Raw genomic sequence first — 24,596 nt, 5'->3', positions numbered from 1 at the left:
TGTTTCTGCAAATCTGTTTTGCAGACGTGTGCAGACGTGTGCTCAGAGAGGTCTGCACAAGGAAGTGTATTAGAGCAACACACTGGGAACACACGAGAGGTCCGTCCAGAGAAGGCGTGTGCAGGAAATCACAGCAAGCCCGTTGCGGGGTCCGTGCAGCCGTCGGGACCGGGAGGCGGCTCTGCGCGCCCACCTGCACGTTCCTGGGATCACGTTCCTGGGATCGAGGGCCCCGTGGGAGAGGCGCAGGAGCAGGACCGGGTGCACCTGTTTGCACTGAGTCTCCATGTAAGAAACACAGCGAACTCTTAACTGGGGGCCAGCATGGGGGGGGGACTTACTTGTCACCGTTTCCCGTTTTTGCCTTGACTTTCATACTGTACACGTGTATTCACTACTCGAAAGGTGTAAATGAAGATATTTTTAAAACAGCTTTAGATTGCAATTCAAAGGGCAAGTCAAATTATGAAGAAAAGACAAAGGAGGCCCCGAGAGGAGGAGGAAAAACCAGGACCGGAGTGCAGGGAAGGTGGGCCGGGGCCCGGGCCACAGACACAAGGCCCCCATGACCCTCTGCCGGAGCTGCCGGGACCCAGCTTCTCCCTGTTCCCCCGATCCCACTCACCCTCCTCCGACTGTTCTCCTTCCAGTCTCGTCCCTCTCGGGGGTCATCTCTTCCCCGTCCCCAACGTGGGAGGAGCACGGCCACCCCTGTGCCTGCCACAGCACACCCAGGTGGGGACGCAGTGTGGGACAGCGGCGCTGCAGGCACACCCGTCAGCCGGCCGCCCTCGGCTGGAACTCGGCCCCAGCAGCGAGCTGTGTGCAGCAGCTGCTTCTCTGACCCAGGCGAGCAGCCTGACCAGGAAGCAGAGGGGACACTGGGGACGGAGACTGGACGCCAGACACATCCCTTCGAGGGACCAGATGGGGTGGGGGACAGCTCCTTTCACTCGTCCTTTCAAGGGCACGTCACTAACAGCGAAGCCAAAACTCTATTTGACGTCGCTCAACAATCCGCATCCCGCCAAACACCACCCGACACGTCTACAAGCCACCCAGGAGGCGCACTGGGACAGTGCACGTCCCCGAGCCCGCCCACGCCAGCGGGCTCTCTCTGGCTCTTCATCCGACACGTCGCAGGCTGCGCGTAGTCCCGCACTGACTTCATCCATTCTGAAGACAGTCCCCATCATTTTACTGTATTTGGACTTACTGAAGAGAGGCATGCCCTCGCTGGTATGGCTCCATGCATGGCCTGGGTGCCAGCCTGTGAACCAAAGGGTCACCAGTTCAATTCCCAGTCAGGGCACCTACCTGGGTTGCGGGCCAGGTCCCCAGTAGGGGGCGCATGAGAGGCAACCACACATTGATGTTTCTCTCCCTCTCTTTCTCCCTCCCTTCCCCTCTCTCTAAAACTGAATACATGAAATCTTTTTAAAAAATGAAAAAGGAGGCAAAACAATAAAATGAGGTTTTTTCATTTTAGACAGATGCCTCTGTCACAGCCTGAGGAGGTCCCTGGCCTTCCTCCCACACTCACAGAAGGTCACACCCTGTGAGCGGGTCCTCCAGGAGGGAGGTGACGCAGAGCCACCTGGGTCCTCGCCTCTGCTCTGCCATCCCCAGCCCCCACCTCCCTGCCCCTCCAACCCCGAGACCCTACAGGTCTGAGACTTCCACTCTCACATAAACAGGGAAGAAGAGAAGGAGCAAAAATCGAGGGCAATGAAAACTAGAGTTCGGAAAGCTGATGCCAAGCCTGGGGCCCAGTCTGGGGCAGAAAACACACTTCCATTGTCTTTCCTTTTTTTTTTGTCTTCAGATTCCTCTCCCACCTTCCATGCAGCTGCCTTCGATCACCTTGGACGCACCCCCACCCCATTAGGTGTCCCAAACTCAGTCTCAGAGGGCATTCGAAATCCAAGGTCGCCTGAGGACACAGGTGAGTCACAAGGTGAGAAGAGGGGGTGCACCTGGCCTGACCTGGAAGGGAGGCCTGCACCCTGCAGAACTGGCCCCACAGCAGCAGAGGTCAGCCTGCTGACAGGGCTGAAATCTTCTAGAAGGAGGACCGGGGGTGCGGCCTGCCCTAACACAGGTGATCACAGCCCAGCGTTGCACAAGAGTGGGTGGGACAGGATTAATCACTACAGCTGTCCACGTGCCGCAGTTTCGAAGGTCTTTGTTCGTCCTCTTCCAGCTGGCTCCACGCCAGCCACTTGGAAGGAAGCTCTGATTCCTGGACTCACACAGCCAAGAGGCAGGCTGACCCTGGCGAGGTCAGAGTCATGGTCAATGACCCTGGGCTCAATTTATAGACATCACTGTGGCCATGGCTGTGCCCAGTCGGTTACTAGAGGAGATTTATTGATGGATGTGCTTGAATAGCAGAGCCATCAGTTGCGATTACCAGAGAAGATACGTTGTGCACCTCGGGAAACTGGGTGCCAAAACGCCCAAACAACCTGGAGACCCCCTTTGCTCTGGGCCCTCGCCGGAGTCCCCCACCTGCTCCAGCTTCCAGCGGTGAGACGTCGGGGGCGGGGGGAGGGGTGCAGTGGGACCTGGGCCACTGGAGACCTTGCCTAAGACCCTGGGCAGCTGCCACGCCGCCCTCCCGGGGCAGGAGCAGGGGGCGTCCCCGCAGACATCGAGCCTGCGGGTGCCGTGACCTGGGACGCCCAGGCCCCAGGACTGAGAGAAATAATGTCTGTTGTCTGTCAGCCCCCATCCGCGGTTCTCTGTCGGAGCAGCCTGCCTGGACTGAGTCGCACAGCGATCCGATACTGAACCACCACAAGAACCCTAGGCACTGAGACAGACGCCACCGTGCTCCCAGTTAGTTCATTAGCATACACAGGCGCCAGGCCGGACACTGGCACACGCACGCTGGCCTCAAACCCATCATTAAAGGACAGGGGTGACATCGATGCCACAACCACACAGACTGCAGCGGGACAGAGCTGTGACCCCATCACAGAGGTCAGGGACGGCCCCCCAGAGAACAGGGCTCTTTGCAGGGACCTGAGGAAGAGGAAGCACTGACCAGGTGGAGAGGAGAGGGATGCGCTCGGGCAGCTGGGAAACCAAACAGCTCAGGGGGGAGGGCAGGCGGTGGGGCCGGTAGCCAGAAAGCTCAGCGGGCAGGACACGTCCCTGCATGGTGCCACAGGGCCAGGCTCACTGCCCTGGCTCCCTCGGCAAACCAGAAACACGCCTCCCAGCTGGACCCCACCGAGTCTGGCTCCTGCTCACCATGGAGACGGTTCTGTTCTGTGCTATTCCCACCAGAACATAAACAAGTCTGCACTTCTTGTGCCGACACCAGCGTTACTATGCATCTGCGTAACTGGGTACTAATTTTAATCCGCACAAAAATCACAGAATCCTCGAGCTGAGAAGAACTTTAAACATCGTCTGAATCTTGGCAAATTTCTCCAGTAAGTTCATAGATATTTTCAGGTGTAATTATTTCCCATTAACATGCATGCTTGGTGTCCTTTTGATAAACCCATTTTCACGGGCTTCACCCAGGTCCAGCTCACTGCCACCTGAACCCCGTGGGACACACACACAAGGCCACACCCAGAAGCCACTCAGTCTATGCTGTCGGTTGACCGACTGACAACAGACCAGAGCCACCCCTGAATCGGTCAGCAGAAGCAGCCGTTTAAAAGCTGCTGGTGAAACGCACAGGGTGGAGAGGAGGGGAACCATGGGACCCCTGGCCTGGCTCCTCGAGGAACAGAAGACACAGGGGAGCTGGGCCCCGAGACCCCAGCCCTCTGCTTGAGGACAAGGGTCCAAAGGGAAGCCGGGGATGGAGGCTCGTGTCTGGTTATGACGTGACCCTGAGAGCTGGTGCGCTCTTTTTACCCCTCACCCAAGGATACGTGTATTGATTTCAGAGGAAGAGGGAGGGAGGGAGAGAAACATCAAGTAGGTGCCTCCCACATGCACTCCCCTGGGGGCCAAGCCAGCAACCTCGGTGTGCGCCCTGTCTGGGAACTGAACCCGCAACCCCCTAGGGTGCGGAGAAGCCCCAGCCAGCTGAGCTGCCCAGCCAGGGAGAGCTGCTGCACTTTCAGGCGGACGGTCGCTGCCTTCGATGACAGCAGGAACCCCTTCCTGCTTCGTCTTTGGTGCATCAGTGTGGCGCGGGCCACCGACCAGGCTCTCGCAGTCCGGACCGGATGGACACGTTAGGGCCCTATGTCCCAAAATGTCGGGGACACGCGTCTAAGATTAGCCCTGTAGAAACCAAACCCCGGATGCCATTGCTGCTGCCGCGATAGCAAATCTCAGGCCTCTGAAATTTTAAATCCGAAGAGATAGAAGCGTTCATCTGAATAAGCCACTTACATAATGCAAATCTGATTCACTTTCGATTTTTCAAAGCCAAGTCCAAAGTCTTCTGGACTTCTTAACCAAAGTATTGCTAAATCCGAGGGTGTCGGCACAAACGCAGTTGCCAAGAAAATCTGCATGTGGGAAAAATAGGCTGGAGCCCGTGGAGCCGGCTGTGACGTGCCCGCGACGGACGGGCCGGTGTGAGGGAAGCAGCTCTTTCTCTGTGTGTCCTGGGGCCCCGGGTCGGTGTGGCCCCTGCCCGTCCCTGGGGCCGGCACCCAGAGTGGCCTGTGCTTCCCACCAAGGACAGGCTGAAGGACTGGGCGCTCCCTGGCCCCACGCCCCACGCCCTGTTGCCAGCCGCCCTCACAGACTGCGTGTCTTCTGTTCGCAGGGCCCCCGTCTCCATGCGCATTCCTCGTCCTGCCAGCCTGAACCTCTGCCATCATAATAAACTCTCGTTGGAGACGTTCTCCCCAAGTGCCGGCATCAGCGAGGTACGAACAGTGCGTCCTTCCAACTTCCCAACAGCCCGTGAGGCAGACAGCGCTGTCCCCAGGTCTCAGATGAAGGAGCAGAGCACAGAGAAGCCAAGTACCTCGCCCGACATCACGGCTCCTGAGTGCTCAAGGGGAAGTCCCTAGCAGGGTGCCCTCTCTCTCCCTGGCCCCCAGCTACCCATCTGCTGCCCGATCTTCCCCTCAAAATGGCTTTCAAGCAGCTTCTCAGATAAAGTCTGTGCCTGGGAGCGTGTCTGCCAAATGAAACCCCTTCTTCATTCAATCAATACTCACTGAGTGGAGGTGGGATTCTGGGCCCGTTCTAGGCTCGGTGGGGGGTGGGGCTGTCGATGAACAAGACCGGCAAGCTCCCCGGCTTCCTGGAGCTCACGGCCACCAAGGGAGACCAAGGTGAGGCAGGGGTTACAGACAGAATGAATGAGCACAGAGACCCGTCCCCAAAGACGGGTGACATAAGACGAACAGAGCCCCTAACTCAGGCCCCGCCCCAGAAAGGTACCCGCTGCCCATCTCTGCCTGGCCCAGCACCAACCCCAGGATGCCTCTGGCCAGTCCTGTCCTGGCCCCCGCTGTGGCCTCGGCGCCTGGTAGAGGAGTCCCCAGGAGGCAGACAGAAGTGTCTACCCTCGCCTCACACCTCCAAGCGGATCCATTCATCAGCTCGGCGCAGGCTGTGCCCCATCGCTGGCCTCACGCAGTCTCCATCCACGGAGCCCACAAGGCTGAGCTGTAGAAGAAGTGCTGGCGCAGCAGGTGGGTGACGGGAGCCCGGCCACCTGCCCTGGAGCCCAAGTGTCCTGCCCCCCTGCTCATGCTCAGTTCTGGACGTGCCACTTGGGTTTCTGCTGGGCCTCCGACCTACAGCTTGTTGGAGCTTCTGCCGGCAGTTCTGATCTCAGGAGCAAAAAGGGTCTAAAGCCCCCAGGGTGCCACATGCATTTTCCCTGCCCTTCCTCACTCACGTCCCTTCTGGTCACGTACGAAACAGCATTCTTCTGCTCGGCCCTGCACACCAGGTGAGGAACCAGAGTTGGAGCAGTTCAGAGGGGAGACCCGCTGCGTGTGGCTCTCCGCTACTGGTGTCTTCAAGAAGCCAACAGTAGGCCCCCAGCCAGCGGTCGGGGGCCAGGGCTCTCCAGCCCTTCTCCCCAAGAGCAGCTTTCAAAATAACAAAGACACATTCATAGGTCACAGGATTGCCCCGCGGCTGGGCCCCTGCGGTTTGACGAGCAGTTACTTCTGCTCCAAGCACCTCTTCTCATTTTCTTCTCCTTCCCATGTCCTTCCCCCGCGCCTCTCTCCTCAATGCTGGGCACTGCAATCAGGACCCGGCTTCTGCGGGAAGCATCCGACAGCATCCTGTTACAATCACCTTGTCTCATTCGGAAGCAGGTGCTGTACGTGGCCGACGTCCTAGGCAGACAGGGCGCAGCTCTGAGGCACTGACGAGGCCCGTGTGCCTGTGGACTGGGCTCGGCTCCCGCCGTGAGTCTTTGCCCATCAGCCAGTGACAGGAGTCACACCCGCAGTCACGCTTGTTCTCTGGGTTTTCCTGTGTCGTCCAGCTGTTGCTGGTGACTGAAGAACAGCTGAGGTCCCTCGTCGTGGCTCTTGTGAGACACAGAAACGGGGCGGAAGGCGGGACTCTGGGACAGGGACTACCCACCCGGTGCCGGTGCTGGCAGGAGGACAGCCCCACCACCTCCCTACCTCCCTGCCTCCCGCCGTCCTGCCTTCCTTCTGTGCTGGGGAAACTCGGCCTGACCTCAGGTCCCATGGTCACCGAGTTGCCCCGCCCCAGTGGCCAACGGGACAATGACAAGACTGAGCCTCCCTAGCACCGAGACAGCAGGATCCAACCCAAAGCTCTGTCACTGAGGCACCTGTCAGACTGATTTAGGGCCACAAGGGGGCACTATGAGCAGAAAGGGGGCTGATGGACAGGAGCCTCCCAGGGCGATCCTCCTGGCGGGCAGCCCCACCCCCCGGCAAGTCACTTCTGTAGTGAAAGGTTCTAAGCCAGTCCTGTCCGTTGTCTCTGCGCATCTAGGTTAACACACCTTTGAGATGTCCTGTAATCTGATCCTGGCCTTGCCTTCTCCTACCCCCAGGTCATCTTCCTCACGATTTCAAATGCATAAAAGAATCTGTGGACCGTGGTCATTCCTGAGGCATCTGAGATCTTGCTTCCAGTAACTGTGATCAGTTTGGGTCCAGTGGGCTCGTGAAACCTCTCCGGTGTGAAGGCCCCCGATTAGACATGTCCCACCCCTCCCTTCCTCTCCTTTCCACTACATCGATTTCACATTCCACTGTGGAGCCAGGACTGGCATTTGAGAAAAGCAGTCCCTGTAAAGCAAACTTCTGTATGTCAGAGGGACTGAAAGGGTCATCAGTTTCAGGGACCTCTTCTGACCAGAGGGGCCACCGGCTGGTGTCCCTGTGTCAAGCTGCCATCAGCCACTCCATTCACTCCTGTCCGGTCTCACTGGTCCATGTCATCTGCGTCTGTCCCTCCGGCACAGCCGCCCGCCCTGTGAGCAGCCCAGCCGTGTCCAAGAGGCAGCACAGGACGCCTGCGACCCACTGCCTGTCCTTGAGGGGGGGACGTCAGGACCCCTGAGCACTTCTGGCGGCCACTGCAGCATCTGCTCTGAACAAGCTCCCTTGTCACCTGCACGCTCTGCACACTCATATGGGAAAGGGACTGTCCCCACCTTCCAGAATCACTGAAGGCCAAGAATCTAACCAGGATGTAGAAACACGTCGGAAAGTCCCAGGAGAAAGCACTCACCTCTTTGAGGCTCAGCTCTGCCAACAGCCGTGCCCACGGGACCGAAACTGCGCACCCTGGAGGCCCAGGCGGGACAGACACGAAGCCACCGCGCCAGACAGCGTGGAGAACAGCCCTCCACTCCAGCAGCTGCCAGACGCCTGTCAGCTGACCCCACTCCGCTCGGCACCTACACAATATGCTTCCATACGCTGGCTCCTGATTTTTGACCTTCAGAGAAATGACACATTTTGCATAATTTAGAACCGCTTTGTTTAGTATGTAATCTCCTCCAGGTATAAAAGCTCTCCGTATGATTTTACTCATAGGATGCTAACTATACAAGTTCATTGTCACAAGAGAATAAGCTGCCCTCCCCTGCTGAGCTTTTCTCTGCGACAAGCTCTCTCTTCAAGGCCATAGGGGTGTCATACAGCAAGTCTCTGTGACAATATTCACCAAGATATATGGTCTGAGAACCCTCTAACATCTCCCCATTAACTACAAGATTTAAAAAATGGAATATTATGCCAGTTTGGCCAAAGATGAACTAAGGTTGTCATCTTAGACCAAGTTCATGTGGAATGACGTCCTTGTCCTTCTGCATGTCCTTGTCACCCAGTCCCACTCGGGCAACACCTGCAGCCCCTGGCGGGTGTCGCACAGGTGAGGAAACCGTCCTCGAGTGGCCAGCAAGGGCCCTGCTGACTGCCCGTTTTCCCCTGGGTAGGAGATCGGCAGCGAATTCCTGTTTCTTAAAAGTCTGTGGCAGAAGTGGCCGGAACCTGTCAACGCTGGTGGAGCCTCTCAGCCACGGTGACCTACGTCAGCCGTGGGTCGTTTACTGACAAAGGCAGGTTCCGGTAGAGGCTGCGAACCCTAAACACACCACCAGGACTGCGCCTGGACTTGACCCTGGCCCTGCAGGTCCCGAGGGCGGCAGCTCTGCTCTCGCACGAGTCAAGCCCCTCGTGCGGTCTGGGTGCAGGCAAGCGCCTCCCTGTCAGTCCAGATTTCTAAATGGGGGGACAAGCGCCACCGTCCATGAGGCAATCTGAGCTCGGGAATCTCGGATTTTGTCTTCACAATACTGTAATTTTCTCAACCACACCTAATTTAAAAGGAATTTTTCTGAGCAACTCAGCCTTTATCCCCTCAAATCAAAGCTTTTGGGTTAATGTTTTGCAGCACACTGCCTCTGGTTTCACCCCGTTTTCCTAGGTTTCCGTGACCTGGGAACTCTTAGCATGCACAGTCTGCACGGAGGCCTCAGAGCTGAGGCCAGAGGCGCAGGCCCCGCGGGGCCGGACAGGCAGCTTCCAGGCGGCGAGGCTGCCGAGCAGCTGGAGAGCCGGTCGGCAGGGGGCCTTCCAGGCACTCACTCTGAAGCAAAACCAAGGGTGACTCTGTCCATAAGGGCAGCCGCGCCATGAGGTCACCTAGTAAACAGCAGCCACTGGAATGTGCGTGGGGGGCTCAGGCACGGGCTTCGGGGTCAGTGGGAGCCAGCCATCAGTTCTCCGCCCGCCCCCGCCACCTGTCCCCGTCCCCATGCTCCGTGAGAAGCTCCTGACAGGGACACCAAGGAATGCTGACGTATCCGTGTGGCTTGCAGGGCCCCGGTCCCCAGGATGGAGGGCTGTGTGCTGCCCACGGCCACTCCTGGAAAGTGTGGGTGCCTGGACTGGCCTGGTGGGGCTTTCGGGCACTTACACTTTCCACTGAAGACTGGACACCGAATACGTCAGCATGAAAAACACCAGGGCTCTGAGGAAGGGCCTCTGACCGCCTCCCACAGTGAGGCCAGGCCTGAAAACTTTGGAGACTCCAAATACCCAAATGCTTTGACTGACACATACAGGGCGGTTTCAGATAAACGAACTTTGAGAAGGTAACAGGACTTAACACACAGACTCTGCAGTCCGCCACGCGGGGCCTCCCGTGCATGGGGCCAGGGCGCCGGGCGCCGGGGGAGGGGACAGCAGCCCCGTCAGGCCTCAGCGTACCCTGAGGGTTTGCTATGCGTCACCCCAAACTGCAGGGACACAGAAAAGGTGAATTCAGGAGCTCCAGTTGCATAATTTAATACACCCAGCTACTGCCGATTTTTATTTTAATAGGTTTTGATAAGAGCCGAGCACCCTTGAGTCCAAACACTGTCCAGCCTGCTTCGGGTGCTGCCTGACAAGTCATAACCCAGCACAGAGCCACCGGGCCGCGGGCCGCCCGCGCCTCGATGCCGGTGCTGACTGACTTCTCCGCAGCTGCAGGGACACACGGGCGTCACGGCCCCTGGCGAGGCCGGGGCAGGGGTGGGCCCAGTGTCTTCCGCTCTCGAGACTTCACCAGATGCACAAGACGCTTTGCCGACAGCTCCCACAGGCCCCGTCGTTGGAAATCACTCGGAGAGCGGTCGGCGGACCTCTGCAGCAGGTGCACGGGCGCTCTCGGGCCTTTACAGGTCAGCAGGACTTCGAGGCGCAGGGCTTCCGGGGGACGGGAGCCCCACCCCCAGGCCCTCACAGTGAGGCCACAACCAGACTTGGTAGGAAAGCGCTCTCTGCCAAAAATACTGTATTAATGCATTCGCTAAGATACAATATCTTAAAAATATTCGGATTTTGCAAGATTCTAGGCTGTAAAAAATACAAAGGCTAAAAACAAAATGTTTACAAAATTTTGCAAACCCAGTCAATTTAAACGAGTAAAAAAATGAAAAACAGTGATCTTTCTGGCAGGACCGGTGAAATGGAATCGCGGGTTTGAGAACAGCCTTGCAGGATGGCGACGGCGCGCGCGACCACACTCACCACTGCCCTTCAGTGACGGCCGCGGGCCCGAGAGCCTCCCGGGTCAGCACGGGCACAGCACACGGCCCGTGTGACACACACATTCCAGACAGAGCACAGAGGAGGTTCAGTTACAAAGACCTAGCACGACTTCTTTTGAGATGTTAAAAGCATGGTGATTGGAAAACATTATAAAACTTCTAGGGGGAACAGGGATGAAAAGCCCCCAGCTGGGCTCCACTAGAGGGTAACAGTCGGTGACCTGGGCACGCGCCCCACAGTGCGGCGCGACCACCGCTGGCTTCGGCCCCCTGAAAACTCACAGGGCTCCCAACCCTGCACGGGCCGTGGGTTTCCCCAGGGAACAGGGCCTCGCAGGCCGCCCGTGGAACAGGCGCTGTCCCCGACCACGGAGCCCTCGGTCACTCTGCGGATGCTGACTGCCCGCAGCTGGAGAGCATGAAAGGGAGACAGAGACGAGCGGGCAGCACTGAGCTGCTGCGAGACACTTCGCAGACAGAAAGAGCTGTGTAAACATCTGCGGACCTTCCTGTGTCACAGCGCGAGGGTCCGGGCCGCCTCGTCACACACACCATCTACTGAGGTTCATCGCATGTCAGAAGCAGAGACGGGAAGAGGCAGCTGTCACTTGTCTCTGGCCAGCTTGTAGACATGGAACGTTTTGTTCTGGAACACCCGCGTGAAGAGCTGCGTGTAGGGAGGCAGGTCCCTCTTGACCTCTTCACAGAAGCGGGGGTGGCCTGCCCGCTTCAAGTCCGGGTCATTCTCTCCTGGGCCATCCATCACCTGGAGCCAGAAGAAAGCCCCGTGTGATTTGGTGAAAAGAAAACAGTCACATTTGTAAGATAACACACGTGGGACAAGGCTTTCGGTGGACCTCCGCAGCCTGGTGTCTGTGCCAGTGGCCACCGGGGGTCCCCTGGTGCCCCAGCCCCCAGAGGAGAGCGCCAAGGCGAGGAGCCACCTTTTGTGGCAAAGCTGGAGCGGCCTGGACCTCCGTGTCCCGAGGGGCCCACCACACCACTCCTCTCCCAAAAGCGAAGTCCGAGAGGCCCACTATGAACAGAGCCCCCTCCCCGCTCACCGGACGGCCTGGCTAGAAAAGGCCACACACAGAGAGACACTGAAACGCACGTCTCGGGGCTGTCCCTCCCTGGGGTTCGAGAGAGCTGCGGGCAGCTGTGCGACTTGGGCAGAACCTGCTCTCAGACACTCCTCACCAGCACTGTGGGCAGAGCCAGCGGGCAGAGCCGGCAGGCACAGCCATGTGCACCTCCGGTGGCAGGCTGATGGCTGGTGCGGGCACACACTGACACAGGGCCCAGGACCTCGTCAGTCGGCACAGCAGGCGGTGAAAGGGGCAGACGGCAGCCCCGAGGCAAGTACTCTGGGGGTCCCACGAGAGCATGGTGACCCCGGTTCATAACTATGTGCTGTGCACTTGGACTTTGCTAAAAGACTAGACCTCACGTCCCCTGAACCTGGAGCGTGGCGCGGTGGTGTCTTTCTGGATCTAGGCCAGGCTCCTGCCTCTCTGCCCTGCAGTGTGAGCTGGCCCAAGAGCGCCCTGTGTCTGCTGGACAAACAGGACACACGAGGACAGCGGGAGGCGATGGCACCGCCGTCACCCGGCAATGCTTCAGAGCACAGGCTTCAATGAGGAGAAGGTGTTGGCAGTGAGCCCTTTACCGGGAACGCTGGCAGAGCTTCCTGGCCAGCCAGCTGAGGACGGGGCTCTGCCTGCCCTGTCCGGGGGGGCCCCACGCTCGCCCTCCCGCTCTGCAGCCCGAGGGACGCTCTGTGGAGGACAAAAACGCCAGCACCGCCCAGGCCCCCACGGGAGCCTGTCCCCCGGGGCCGCACACTCACGTGTCCGTTGGCCACGTCCAGCAGGTCCCGCAGCCGGCAGCCCCGCTGGTGCCTGCGCTCGTAGCAGACGCTGTCCTCCAGGATGACGTAGTCGGCGCCCAGGGCCCGCAGCAGGGCGTGCACCTCCTCCGGGGGCCTCTTTGCGTAGATCTGGTAGACCTGCGAGAGGCAACCGACGTGGGACAGGGCAAAGTGCCACTCGGCTGCCGGGGAGTCTGCCCAGGGCACGCTGCAGCCTCCCCGGGGATGGGGTCTCAGCCGGGGGCACCCAGCTCCCCGCCTGGCCCCAGGCAGGGTGCTCTCTGAGCACGTCCACCCCACGTCCCCTCCCAGCCCTAGCCGGACCCCAGAAGCCAGAGAAGGCGCGGCAGGCACTCACGGCCTTGGTCCGTGCCCGCAGGCCGCTGTCCTCATAGTGGGGGTGGTTGGTGAGGGTCCGACCCGTGCACAGCTTGACCCCGGCCAGCAGCTGCATGCTCCCAGCAAACACCGCCGTGCCCGGCGTGTGAGCGCTGAAAGGGTTTAGAGTCTCGGTTACCCCGCTGCTGGGCTGTTCGCAGGCAATGCCGCACGGCGCCCGTGCCCCCTTGCGTGGGGGCACGGGCCTGAGGTGGGAAGACACTGAGGCGGCAGCCTGAGACTCTCATCTGCACTCAGACTAGCTCACGCGTTTCTGCATCTGTGTTGGGCTGGGGCTCCGCAGAGACAGTTCTGACAGGTCCGCCCTCACAATGGCTGCCTCGGGCCCCCAGTCCTGCGGCCCCACTGCGCCCGCCCGGCCGGCTCCCACGGGAGGAGAGGACTCAAAGAGCTCCCGTTGCTTTTTGGGTAAACGCAGCTCAAAGGCTGCCTACCACAAACAATGACCCTCAAAGCCAAAAAGTGCAGACAAGCAAGTCAATTCAAGGGTTTTCTTTAAAACAAGCAGAAGATCCCAGAGATGACTATGAAGGACTTTCCAGAAAGACTCAGTGCAAACAAAACAGCTCGGAGAGGGGATTCCGAGGGGGACAGCACAGCGTCCCGCCCTGGAAACCAGTGTCTTCCGGTTCCTGCCTTCAGTCCTGGTCACAGGAGGCCAGGGACTCAGGGCACAGGGCATCTGCCACCAAACCACCAGCTCGCTTCCCAGACGTCAGAGCCCCCATTTGGGGGAGCCGCCCTCCCCCCCCTGCCGCCCTAGAGAAAAGAATCCCAGCAGCAGATGTGACCCACCAGCGGGCGAGGCGTCACCGTGGAGAATGTGCCCGTGGTGTGTGCACTCCCCCACACAGACCTGCTGGCCCCTCACGTGGGGGCGAGGGGCCCGCGCCTGCTGGGTGAATGCGAGGGGCCGGCCTCTGACAGAGCCATGAGACACAGACTCTGAGGGAGAGCGGCCGTGGGCCACCCCCACAGGCTGGGGCAGGGCAGGACCTGAGCTCAGGCCGAGGTCCCCGAGGGAAGCCCTGTAGGTTCACCCCCGCCCCCTAGCCCACAGGGCCGCTCCAGTTACTCCAATTTAACGCTAATCCAGCCGAGGCCTGAGCATGTCCACGAGGGCAAGACGCCCCACGGTTCAAGTGGCAATTTTCGCAAACAGCCTGCTTTTCAAGATTTTCTTCTCAACAATGGAATTCTCATCCACAAACTCAGGGAAGGCAGCTCACGGGCTGCAGAGCGCGCAATGCGGGTTCCAGGAGGAAGAAGCTTCCAGTGAGCTGGGCTGGGCGCAGAGGCGGTCACCTGACCAGCAGGCCCAGGCACACAAACCAGGGAGGCGTTTGCTCCATCCCCTGAACCAGCAATTTCCAGGGAGCTCTTGACGCCTGCCCCACAGGGTCAGGGGGCCAGGAAGGCTGAAATGACGATGGGGGCGGGCAGAGTCCTCTGGGGAACGCTCACAGGAGCTCGGCCTATCCGCTGCGTGACCACTGAGCACCCTCTCTGGCCACAGCCACCAACGATGGCAAATGCAGACAATGCTCGAGACAGAAGCCACCATCGTCCTCCATCCCGGCTGCCCCGTCCTGTCTGCCTCGACCGGCCCACTGCCCTGGGTGGTACGAGAACACCACAGGTTAACGCCCTGGGTGCCGTCTTCGGTCCTCTGGACTGACAGGCCCAGACTGAGGGAAGGAAAGCCCCGGGGGCTTGTTCGGCAGAGATGGGGGGCAGGGGGTGCTGACACCCACCCCAACGGCAAGGCTGTCCTAGCCTCCTCACTGTCCGAGTCCACGACAGGGACCCGCAGAGAGCCGTTCACAGGGCTCAGACCACGACCGAGCGCCTGGCCTCACACCCTGTCTGTGGCGTTGCTGAGGGCCGGCTGTGCGCTGCGCTGGCCCACGTGACACCTCAGCCAGACTGCTAGAAGCCACTCAGCTGCCGCTGCAGGCGGGCCCTTTGCAGAGCCAGCGCCTGGGCCCTCAGATGCTCTCGACGGTGGGCCCAAGGGTACTGCCCCCACAAGCACACTCTGAGACAGCCAACCCCCGCACCCCAGGGGGCGGCCAGGCACAGCGAGGTGACGTGTCACATGACCCCTTAGACCTCTTGAGGAGAAAACGGAGAAGAGCTCATTCAGCAGGGACCTGTGCCCACGTGCAATCTCATTAGCGAGAGCCAGGAGGCTCAGGGGCGGCATCTCCTGTTGGAACGGCTGGGTTCCGGGCCTCCCCACGGCCCCGGGCCTCGTTCACAGTAGCAGAGCACAGGCGCTGGTGCCTGCGGACAGCAGGGACAGAACCTCTGCGGACACCCCAGCCCCTCGCCCAGCAGAGATGGCATCTGTCCACGCACTCAGCCCGGTTTCCGTCCCGGCCCCAAGGCGCGTCTGAGAGCGTGCACGGCCATGCAAGGGTGCCACGAACACGCACACTGGAACTAAATGAAAAACACACACGTTTTCTAAATTTCAGAGACTGAGGGCCACGGGGTTTTATGTTTTCTGTGGAGAAATTCTCAGGCAGGAGGAAGGGACAGGCCTGTGTCTCGCACAGATGGCGGCTGCCAACCCCACATGACACTTCCTGTGGGAGAAAACGCAGCACCCGGGCCTTCCGGCCAAGGTGGAGGCGTAGGCAGAAATGCTTCACTTCCTCACACAACCAGAAGGACAAAAACCAATTTACAAACCATAACCAACCAGAACCACCAGAAAATCGAACTGCATGGAACTCCAACAACCAACGAGTTAAAGGAACACTCATCTAGACCGGTGCTCCGAGACAAAGAAACACAGCCGAAATGGAACAACAGGCCAAAACTCCAGAAAGAAACTAAGTGACCAGGAGATGGACAACCTATCAGAGGCACAGTTCAAAACACCGGTAATCAGGAGGCTCACAGAACTGGTTGAATTTGGTCACAAAATAGAGGAAAAAGTGAAAGCTATGCAAAGTGAAATAAAGGAAAACGTACAGGGAACCAACAGTGAAGGGAAGGAAACCAGGATTCAAATCAACAGCTTGGACCAGAAGGAAGAAATAAACATTCAACCAGAACAGAATGAAGAAACAAGAAGTCAAAAAAGTGAGGAGAGGCTTAGGAACCTCCAGGACATCTTTAAATGTTCCAATATTTGAATCATAGGGGTACCAGAAGGAGAAGAGGAAGAGCAAGAAATTGAAAAATTATTTGAAAACATAATGAAGGAGAACTTCCCTAATCTGGCAAAGGAAATAGACTTCCAGGAAGCCCAGGAAGCTCAGAGAGTCCCAGAGAAGCTGGACCCAAGGAAGCACACACCAAGACACATCACAATTACATTACCCAACATCAAAGTTAAGGAGAGAATCTTAAAAGCAGCAAGAGGAAAGGAGACAGTTACCTACAAAGGAGTTCCCATAAGACTGTCAGCTGATTTCTCAAAAGAGACTTTACAGGCAAGAAGGGGCTGGAAAGAAGTATTCCAAGTCATGAAAGGCAAGGACCTACATCCAAGATTGCTCTATCCAGCAAAGCTATCATTTAGAATGGAAGGGCAGATAAAGTGCTTCTCAGATAAGATCAACTTAAAGGAGTTCATCATCACCAAGCCCTTATTCTATGAAATGTTAAAGGGACTTATCTAAGAAAAAGAAGAAGATCAAAACTATGAACAGTAAAATGACAACAATCTCACAACTAACAACAACCAAACCTAAAAAACAAAAACTAAGCAAACAACTAGAAGAGGAACAGAACCACAGAAATGGAGATCACATGGAGGGTTATCAGCGGGGAGAGGGGCAGGGGAGATTGGGGGAAAAGGCACAGAGAGTAAGAAGCATAATTGGTGGGTAGAAGACGGACAGGGGGAGGGTAACAGTATGGGAAACGGAGAAGCCAAAGAACTTATGTGCATGACCCATGGACATGAACTAAGGTGGGGAGGGTACAGGGCAGAAGGGGAGAAAAGGGAGAAAAAAACTGGGACAGCTGTAATAGCATAGTCAATAAAATATACTTAAAAAAGAAAACCAAACAAAGCCACCCCCACTGGCGTGGGAACAGGGAGGGCTGCTTGCAACGGCGCTCAGCAACGGCAGGCACACGCGGGTTTACCTTGCGTGCTTTACCCCAGAAAGACCCGGTGGCATTTGGAACAAACACTCTCATTTGCTTTGGAAGCTCCAAGCCCCAACAGTTAATGACTGTTGATCCAATGGGTCAGCTGAGCGTGGATGTGTGAACGTCTGCCTCACCCACCCCTCCGGGGTTTACAGAATGACGGAAACACTACAGAGGGACTCAGTACATGTAAAAGCGGCTTCTAGGCCTTTGAAGTCTGAACTTAACCCACCTCCTATTTAAAATATATAGAGCAATTCTTTCTGCTTTGACTAAATGCAAAGGAAGTTTGGTCCATTTTCTGAATCTCGACATACTGTGCACGCCTCCTCAGTGGGAAGACATTATTTCTAGAAGCCAAGCAATCAGGACGTCGCACCTCGAAATACTCAGACCTACAAGCCCTCTGAGCTGCACGGGTCAAAGAATCCCAGTAACCGGAGCTCTCTACCGATGCAGGGGGCCAGGTGCGATCCCCCGGTGGCGCGGCGCTTCCCGGACACTCAGACTCGTGGAGGGGCCCCAGGTGCTGCTGAAGGCGGTGCTGCAAACACCCAGGTTTTAACCTGTTGTCCAGTTGACACCGCCGGCCAAGGCGGTGTAGAGGGACACACGCAGGTCGGTGTGCTGGGGACGTGCTGTGAGGACGACGGGCGTGCCTGTGCGGGCGACCTCCTGGCCCCTCATGGAAGACTCCTGGGGGCCGCTGTCACCAAATGTCCTCGCACGTGAATGAGAAAGTCAGTCCTGAAGGCTTCTTGGTTTTATACTTAAATTTAAGTCTTGACTCCTCTAAGGAGCTAAAGACCAAAATGCACAAAACATTTCCTGTTACTAAAAATTACAACTTTATAAAATTTTCTCCACTGAACCCGGTTAAGCCTCTCACTGTCTTACCCTGAAGTCAAGAATAAGAATCTGTAAAGCCCACAGATTTCGCCAGGAGACCTGGGCTACCAAACGCCCGCCCTGCACACACAGGACCAGAGCGACATGCCGCCCTTGGGCCCTGAGGCCAGGAGTGCAGGACAGAGACAAGGAGACGTGCTGGGGGAGGCAGTCCGCGCTGGGGCTGTGCCAACACGCCACGTGCAAGTGGAAGGAGCCCTGCCCCGCCTCCCCCTGCCCAAAGGCTCCGGCCCCTTGTCCCACGTGCTCTAGGCCTAGGCGTCGTGCAACTGTGGCCAGAGTTCACAGACGGATGATCCGAGTGGATGTGTGGCCAGAACCCTTTCCAGGTTGGGGCCACGTGGGCCGAAGGTGCTGGAAAGAGAGGTGACCCCACAGCCCTGCCTCACTTGGGGCCTGGCCATGCCCCCTGGGCGCCCTCCCCACATGGGGTCGCCTCTCCTCGGAGCTGTGGTGGCAGAGCAAAGTTCTTGAATGAGAAACATCATTTCCAAATACAGAGCTCTAAAGAACAACCTGAGAACAAATGCACCTCCACAGTTAGATTCGGCAACAAGCAGCAGACACAGACTGGTAGTCTGCAGAGACCCGGAAAGGCCCCGAAAGCGGAAAGGGTAAGAAAATCCTCTTACTTAATCCAGTCCATCAGCTCCACTGTATCTGGGTCATAGAATTCCCTCAACTCCGACAGCTCATCCATCACTCCTGGCCAGAACTGAAATCAGAAACAAAACAAAACCAAAATCCACCCCACACCCACGGAGGTCACTAGGGTGGAAGGGCACAGGCGACACTGCTCGGCGAGGGAGCTGGGCGTCAGGCAGCGGGACCCCGGGGCTCCGTCCCCACCGCCTGCCCTCTGCTGCTGCGAGTCAGCTGACCTCCGAGACGTTTCCAGAACCAACATGAGCCAAAGCTAATTCTGACCAGAGATGCTGCCGACTTTTTTAAATGAGCTTTTGTTGCATTCAATAAAAATGCCGTTGTTAGAACCCAGTGAAACGTTGATCTGGAGCGAGGAGCAGCTATCGTGACAGAGTCCACAGCGTGTCAGGAAGCTCTAACTACGATCCTGCGCCCGCCCTCCACGCAGGGCGCTCCCATGGGAGACCGCAGCGTGGGGGGGCTATGGGCGCACTGTGGAAGCCGGCACGGGGCCCCCACCATCACCGGGGAGACGAGGAGCCACAGGAGGCCCGTCGTGCTATGTACTGTCCTTTCTGGAGGCGCAGACTTCGGCTCAGACAGGACCTGGACTGGCCGGGCCACAAAGGGGCGGAGCAGTGCCCCAAAACCTGACTCCAAGTCCAGCCCCCTTTTGCTATGTGGGGTGGGGATAATGTGATTATAGCTTTTTGTCCTAGGAGTCTGGACAAATGGTTCGACGTTCATTATCATCACTGCAGGTACGATGGCAGAGGAGAACCCTGAGACAGGGCTCTCCAAAGGGGCACCTCCGAGGGTCGTGTTCCTGCCACTGGCACCTCCAGCCAACCAGGGCCACTGGCGGTCGTGCAGATGAGGCAGACCCCCCTTTGAGGCCGTGCTGACCGAACAAGTCCAGTGCAACGACTGGTGAGACGCCAGTGGTGTCATCACATGACAACTGGCCGGAGACCTCATCGCTCCCGCCCTGAGTGGACACCAGGACTCGCTTCCTACACGGGGCGTGTCCGTGCGCCACGGATGGACGGGGACGGTGTGATCATGCTGAAGCAGCATGGACAGGAGTGTGGGCAGCCCCGACCAGCTAGGACCAGCTAGGCTGGGTCAGCTGCCCCCCACTCCCTCTCCTGGTCTCATCCTGGGCCGTTTCTACGGCTGGTTCACGCGCCTCTCTCCTGGGGAGAGGGTGGACCAGCGGGGCGGCACCTGGAGCCCCAGGCTCCAGAAGAGAAGAAACGAACTCCTGCTCGGTCGGGGCCGGTGTCAGGTCCGGTGTCAGGTCCGGTTACCCTCATCCCCGTGACTTTGATAATCGACAGACATCAGCTTTTTTATGGTGCGTTCTCATGCTTTTGCTAGAAAACATTTTTAAATAAGTGAATTCAATGGACATTCCATATTTTTCTAGTTTGAATGTTGCTGTTATTAATTCTGAAAATGTTACAATCTACTAACAGTCTTGTGGTAAATCCTTAACTAATGTGAAAGTAAGTGTTAACTAAATGTTGCTTCTAAATGATCAGCAACAGTTTATATGAAATTTTAACAACCCTAATAAGTTATTAGCCTGGCGGTAAGAATATTACTGAAGTCTTGATTTTAGAATGGGGCTTTTCCCTCTTAAACGGGATTATCCTGAGAGAGACATACAGCAAAACCAGCTTTATGAACAAGACACTGAAATCGTCACCACTGTGCATGAAACTCAAGCCAGGCTTTCAGAGATGAGTTCGCATCAGTAACAGATAAACCTGCTCAACAGCTGCACACAGGGGCTCCGGGGTCCACCCCCCACACACGCCAGCTCTCCCACCTCCCTGCTTTCCTGCCGCACGGGCTCGGAGAAGCAGGACTACCTGGCCTGCCTCCTGCAGCGGCGTCTCCTCATCCGGCGCCGAGACAGGCCAGGGCTCTCGGCTCTCCCCTGGAGCCAGCAGCACAAAGGCTCTGTGGTCGGGGCGGGGGGGCAGGGGGAATCTGCCCTGGTCCCAGGACACTCTGCAACGCCTGCCCATGTTTCTGGTAGTCCCAAGTGGAGGGACTGTGACTGGCCGGTGGTGAGTAGAGGCAGGGGGGCAGCCAGGCCCAGGACACCGGGTGCCCGAGGGCTCTCACCAACCAGCCATGCAGTGTCCGGCCTCGAGGGGCAGCAGCCCCAGCTTCAGGGCTGGGGACACCAGCTCGGGACCCACTCCCAGAGCCTCTGACTCAGCAGGCCAGGGACCCAGAGCTCCAGGGCATGGCTTCTGTCCTCTACTCTGTCCTTCCCTGTCTCATCAACGATAAGGGACTTAAGTCCCCAAAAAGCTTTAAAAAAGTCAGTAAAACTCGAAGAAAGTGGCCGAGACGTCTAGAAATGGTGGGAAGACGAGGTCGGCGCTGAGGCAAGAGCGGGGAGGGTGCGAGCTTCCTGTGCGGAGGGCCTGGAGGTGAGGCCACCTCTCACTCCTCACCCTGGGTCTGCCTGACGCCTAGTGCAGCTTCTCAGACGTCTGTGAGACATCTTGCTCATGCACACTGGGGCCACTGCAGCCCCACAGGCAGGGGAGGACCAACCACCTCGTGCCGCAGGTCCCAGTGTCCGGGAGTCGGCCCAGGGCTCTGCCTGGGACAGCAAATGGCTTGAGGGACAGGAACATGACCAAACATAGCTTTCTGAAATATTTACAACGGGATCATCCAACACAGTGATTACTTAAGTTTTCTTCAGCCTAAGCCCTTTGCTTCAAATGAAATCTTACTTGAAAACATAAGTGAATGAGCCCCAAAGCTGAGCCTCTGTGGCTGACCCTCTCCGTGGGGAGTCCCCTCCCCATGAGTCATCTCTGAGACTGGGCACCCTACACAGGGGAGTTTGAAATCCACTGTTCTAATTAAAACGAAGTTTGAAGAAAATCATCTAAACTCTAAAAAAACACGTAGTATTTTTTTTTAAAGAGAGGCTGAGAGCTCACTGGGAGAGTCCGGGTCACCTCCCCAGGTGACAATTCGAGCCTGTGAGCGTGGAAGACGTGACAAATCGTCCCAGAATCACCAGTGTGGCTGACGGCCCAGGTTCTTGGGCCGAAGCACAGTCGGCGCCATTCCAGGAACCAGGCGCCCAAGAACATGAAGGGTCTGGCTTCCCCCGAGCAGAGCGGGCCAGCCTGCGCTGCCGCTGCTGCTGCTGCTGCTGCTGCTGCTGCCGCTGCCGCTGCCGCTGCCGCTGCCGCTGGGGCTCGGGCCGCCCTCCCCACAGGCGACGAGTAGGGCAGGGCCATTTCACTCCGTGGCAGGCAGGTCATGGGGAACATAGCGTTCCTACTTTATTCACCTCAAAATAGGTCTGAAAACACCTTTACTCTCAGAATTTGCATCAGCTGAAGAGTAAGTCAGAACCAAAATTAATCAGAATGATTAAACTGTGGCAGTTTTTGCTATGTTTTTACTTCTTAAATGCTTCCTAGCAAAGCCGACTGCCCTGGAGCTCAGGCGGGTTTGCTCCCTCCGCAGTGCACTCCGTCTGCCCGCGACACACAAGGTCGCTGGGCCGAGCCAGCACTCTGCCACGCAGGCTGACACCAAGAATGAGAAAGTCCGTCTTACCTTGTAGCACAGAGAGAGCAGTATTAACATCGGGACTGAATACCGCAATAGGCACATCTATGTAAGAAAGACAAACAGTTTTGCTCTGTAAACAGGACTTTTTTTAAAAACAACAGAAATTCACATTTAAGGGGCATTTACTGGAGTCCCCGACACGCAAAGCCACAAGCCAGGGGCGGAGCCCGACCACCCCACAGAGCTTGTGGCTCCAGCACAGTGGCCCCCGCCCCACCCCCATTGTGGCCGCAGAGGGCAGGACCACAAAGACTGGGTGCTCACTGATCACCATTTTTAGGACAACACATCACAGTCACACGTGGTAACTCTGGGCAATGGGACTCTTGGTGATTTTTAAATTTTCTTTTTGTGCTTTTCAGTATGTCCAAATTCCATATAATGAGCATATCTAACGCATATGGGAAAAAATGACTAAAAATAAAAAAATTCCATGTAAAGTCACAACGTAGCAACGATCTATTTTTAGCTCCAGTTTCGGTACCGGTCTGCACAGACGGACGTATGGACAACTGCTAGGTAAAACAGAACGCTAGGAGGAAACCGAAGTCACAGAAGCAGCACTGACCCTCGCTGGGGTGTACAGGCGGGCGACCCTCAGAAGCGGCCCCCACACTTCCGCGCTGCACAGGCCGGAGGCTGCGAACACACACAGGTGCGGCGTCCACAGGTACTTCATCCTGCAGGGACCACAGGCACGGGTCAGCCAGAGACCATGCCACACATCGGCCAAAGCTGAGCGGCCAACTGCACTGCCCTGGGAGAAGCGTCCCGGAGTGAAGACAGGGAGGTTGCTAATCAGGGACAACTGGTTATCGGTGAGATTTTGCTCTGGGAGAAACAGGAGATAAGAGATGTTCTAGGGCAGGGGTGTCACACTCATTGTCACTGGGGGCCACATCAGCCTCACAGTTGCCTTCAAAGGACTGAATGTAACTTTAGGACTGTGTACTTGTAACTACTCCTCAAGTAGGGGCAAGGAGCTCGGCGCTGCCGCCGGGTAGAAACAAGGTGCCGGGCCAGATAAAACAAGGTGGAGGGGGCGGAGTCGGCCCGCGGGCCTTGTGTTTGCCCCCCACCCCCGTGTTCTATGGGAACCTTGGTCATGAATGAAGACAACGTCAGTCCCACCTGCACTGCCAAAGGACGCCAGGGAAGGAGTGGCTGAGCGAACGAACAAGTCAGACAGACAAGACGAAAATACCTCATGGTGCTCAGGGCCAAGCACCCGAACAGCACGGTGTGTGCCAAGTGGTAGGCCGTTTCTGGCCGCAGGCTGGCGGTGCACGCCCACGCCTCCCCGGGCGGCCGGCCGGAGGGGCCCCTGGAGGAAGCAGCACACACACAAGTTAAAGCAGGTACAGAACTTCCACTTAGTCGAGCCTTTCTAAAGGAGGGTACAAGAAACTTACGCTTTCATATATTTAGAAATGTATTATTTCTCCAAGATAAAACAAATTACTGACCATTTAATTCATGAGGCTGAAAGTGTCATAAGTGCATCAATAAGTAGAATAACTAAAATTTAAGAAATTTCATTTTAAGTAAAAATTTAAACTGCTTCAATCCTTTCAATTATAAGAGAGTAGTAAAAAAAAATCCTTTTGAAATCACTGAAACTAAGAGATCTTGAAAGATAGTTTATAAGTTACCAGTGCTTTTCAAGGTTTTATTTTTAAGAAAGTTTTTTAAAAGACTTTATTTATTTGTAGACAGAGGGAAAGGGAGGGAGGGAGAGAGAGAAACATCAATATGTGGTTGCCTCTCATGCGCCCCCCACTGGGGACCTGGCCCACAACCCAGACATGTGCCCTGACTGGGAATCAAACTGGCGACCCTTTGGTCCGCAGGCCAGTGCTTAATCCACTGAGCCACACCAGCCAGGGCTCAAGTTTTTACAAATAAGAGAAATTAAAAATGTATCCATAAACTTGGAATTCAGTTTCTTCATGAACTAATGATGCCATTTTAACCTGCCAATACCGCTTAGGTATTTCTAACAGCTGACTATCAAATATACTTCTGTTAGGGCAGGTACACCCACAGTTTGACAATAACTCCGAACCACCACCTAACACCCTGTTCACGTCCCGATCTCCGTTTGCTGCAGGTGCTTCGCCAGGTGGCTTCCTGGGATCAGGACCCTCACCTTGCATCCGTCAACCTCTCTGTTACCTGTCAGTCAGCAACAGTGCCCCGCCCCCGTCGGGCTGTTTGCTGGAGGAAGAAAACGCATCACTTGCCCGATAACCATCCCCACCCTCTGGGTTTGACAGGGGAGGCGAATGCACTTCTCCATTTCTGTGCTTCTCACAAGGTGTGAGCAAATCCAGGGTTGGCTGTGACAGGCCAGGGCGCCCTGCTGGCAGGAACGCCTCATCACGTGCTGCATGCGTGCCCTGTTGGGAAACACGCGTGTCCATGTCCCCCCTTGACGGTGCTGGTGGTGAGTTGGGGTGGACGCCGCGCAGTCGTGGGGAGAAGGAAGTGACAACAAAGGCCCCCCTTTAAGATCATGTGACACTTTAGCAGGGCCCCTCGGGTGTCGATGCCACTGTGGCC

The 24,596-nt window shown here is 56.9% G+C and overlaps 1 protein-coding gene and 1 long non-coding RNA gene across 5 annotated transcripts in view; one reads left to right on the top strand and one right to left on the bottom strand.

Moving 5' to 3' along the window:
• The first annotated feature begins 210 nt into the window (after window positions 1-210).
• On the top strand, window positions 211-4,906 carry LOC123478802 (uncharacterized). Its single transcript, XR_006654144.2, has 3 exons — window positions 211-288; window positions 1,826-1,945; window positions 4,748-4,906. It is a non-coding gene; the product is annotated as an uncharacterized lncRNA (long non-coding RNA).
• Window positions 4,907-9,635: 4,729 nt separating this feature from the next.
• Window positions 9,636-24,596, bottom strand: part of DPY19L3 (dpy-19 like C-mannosyltransferase 3) — a 32,209-nt gene continuing 17,248 nt past the window's right edge. For 2 of the 4 annotated variants that reach the window (XM_045188439.3, XM_071220120.1), the window contains 7 exons: window positions 23,239-23,358; window positions 22,603-22,714; window positions 22,020-22,076; window positions 18,401-18,483; window positions 12,706-12,838; window positions 12,327-12,485; window positions 9,637-11,243 (listed from right to left, as the gene is read on the bottom strand). In XM_045188439.3, the coding sequence (XP_045044374.2) occupies window positions 11,082-11,243; window positions 12,327-12,485; window positions 12,706-12,838; window positions 18,401-18,483; window positions 22,020-22,076; window positions 22,603-22,714; window positions 23,239-23,358 (826 nt within the window). In that variant the 3' untranslated portion in view covers window positions 9,637-11,081. Of the gene's footprint in view, window positions 11,244-12,326; window positions 12,486-12,705; window positions 12,839-18,400; window positions 18,484-22,019; window positions 22,077-22,602; window positions 22,715-23,238; window positions 23,359-24,596 lie in introns of those variants that run through there. The other 2 variants (XM_045188438.3, XM_071220121.1) reach the window with 2 other exon arrangements.

The sequence above is a fragment of the Desmodus rotundus genome, chromosome 12, assembly GCF_022682495.2.
Source record: "Desmodus rotundus isolate HL8 chromosome 12, HLdesRot8A.1, whole genome shotgun sequence".
In the NCBI taxonomy this organism is placed as follows: Eukaryota; Metazoa; Chordata; class Mammalia; order Chiroptera; family Phyllostomidae; genus Desmodus; species Desmodus rotundus.
This window is presented reverse-complemented; position numbering and strand designations above follow the sequence as displayed.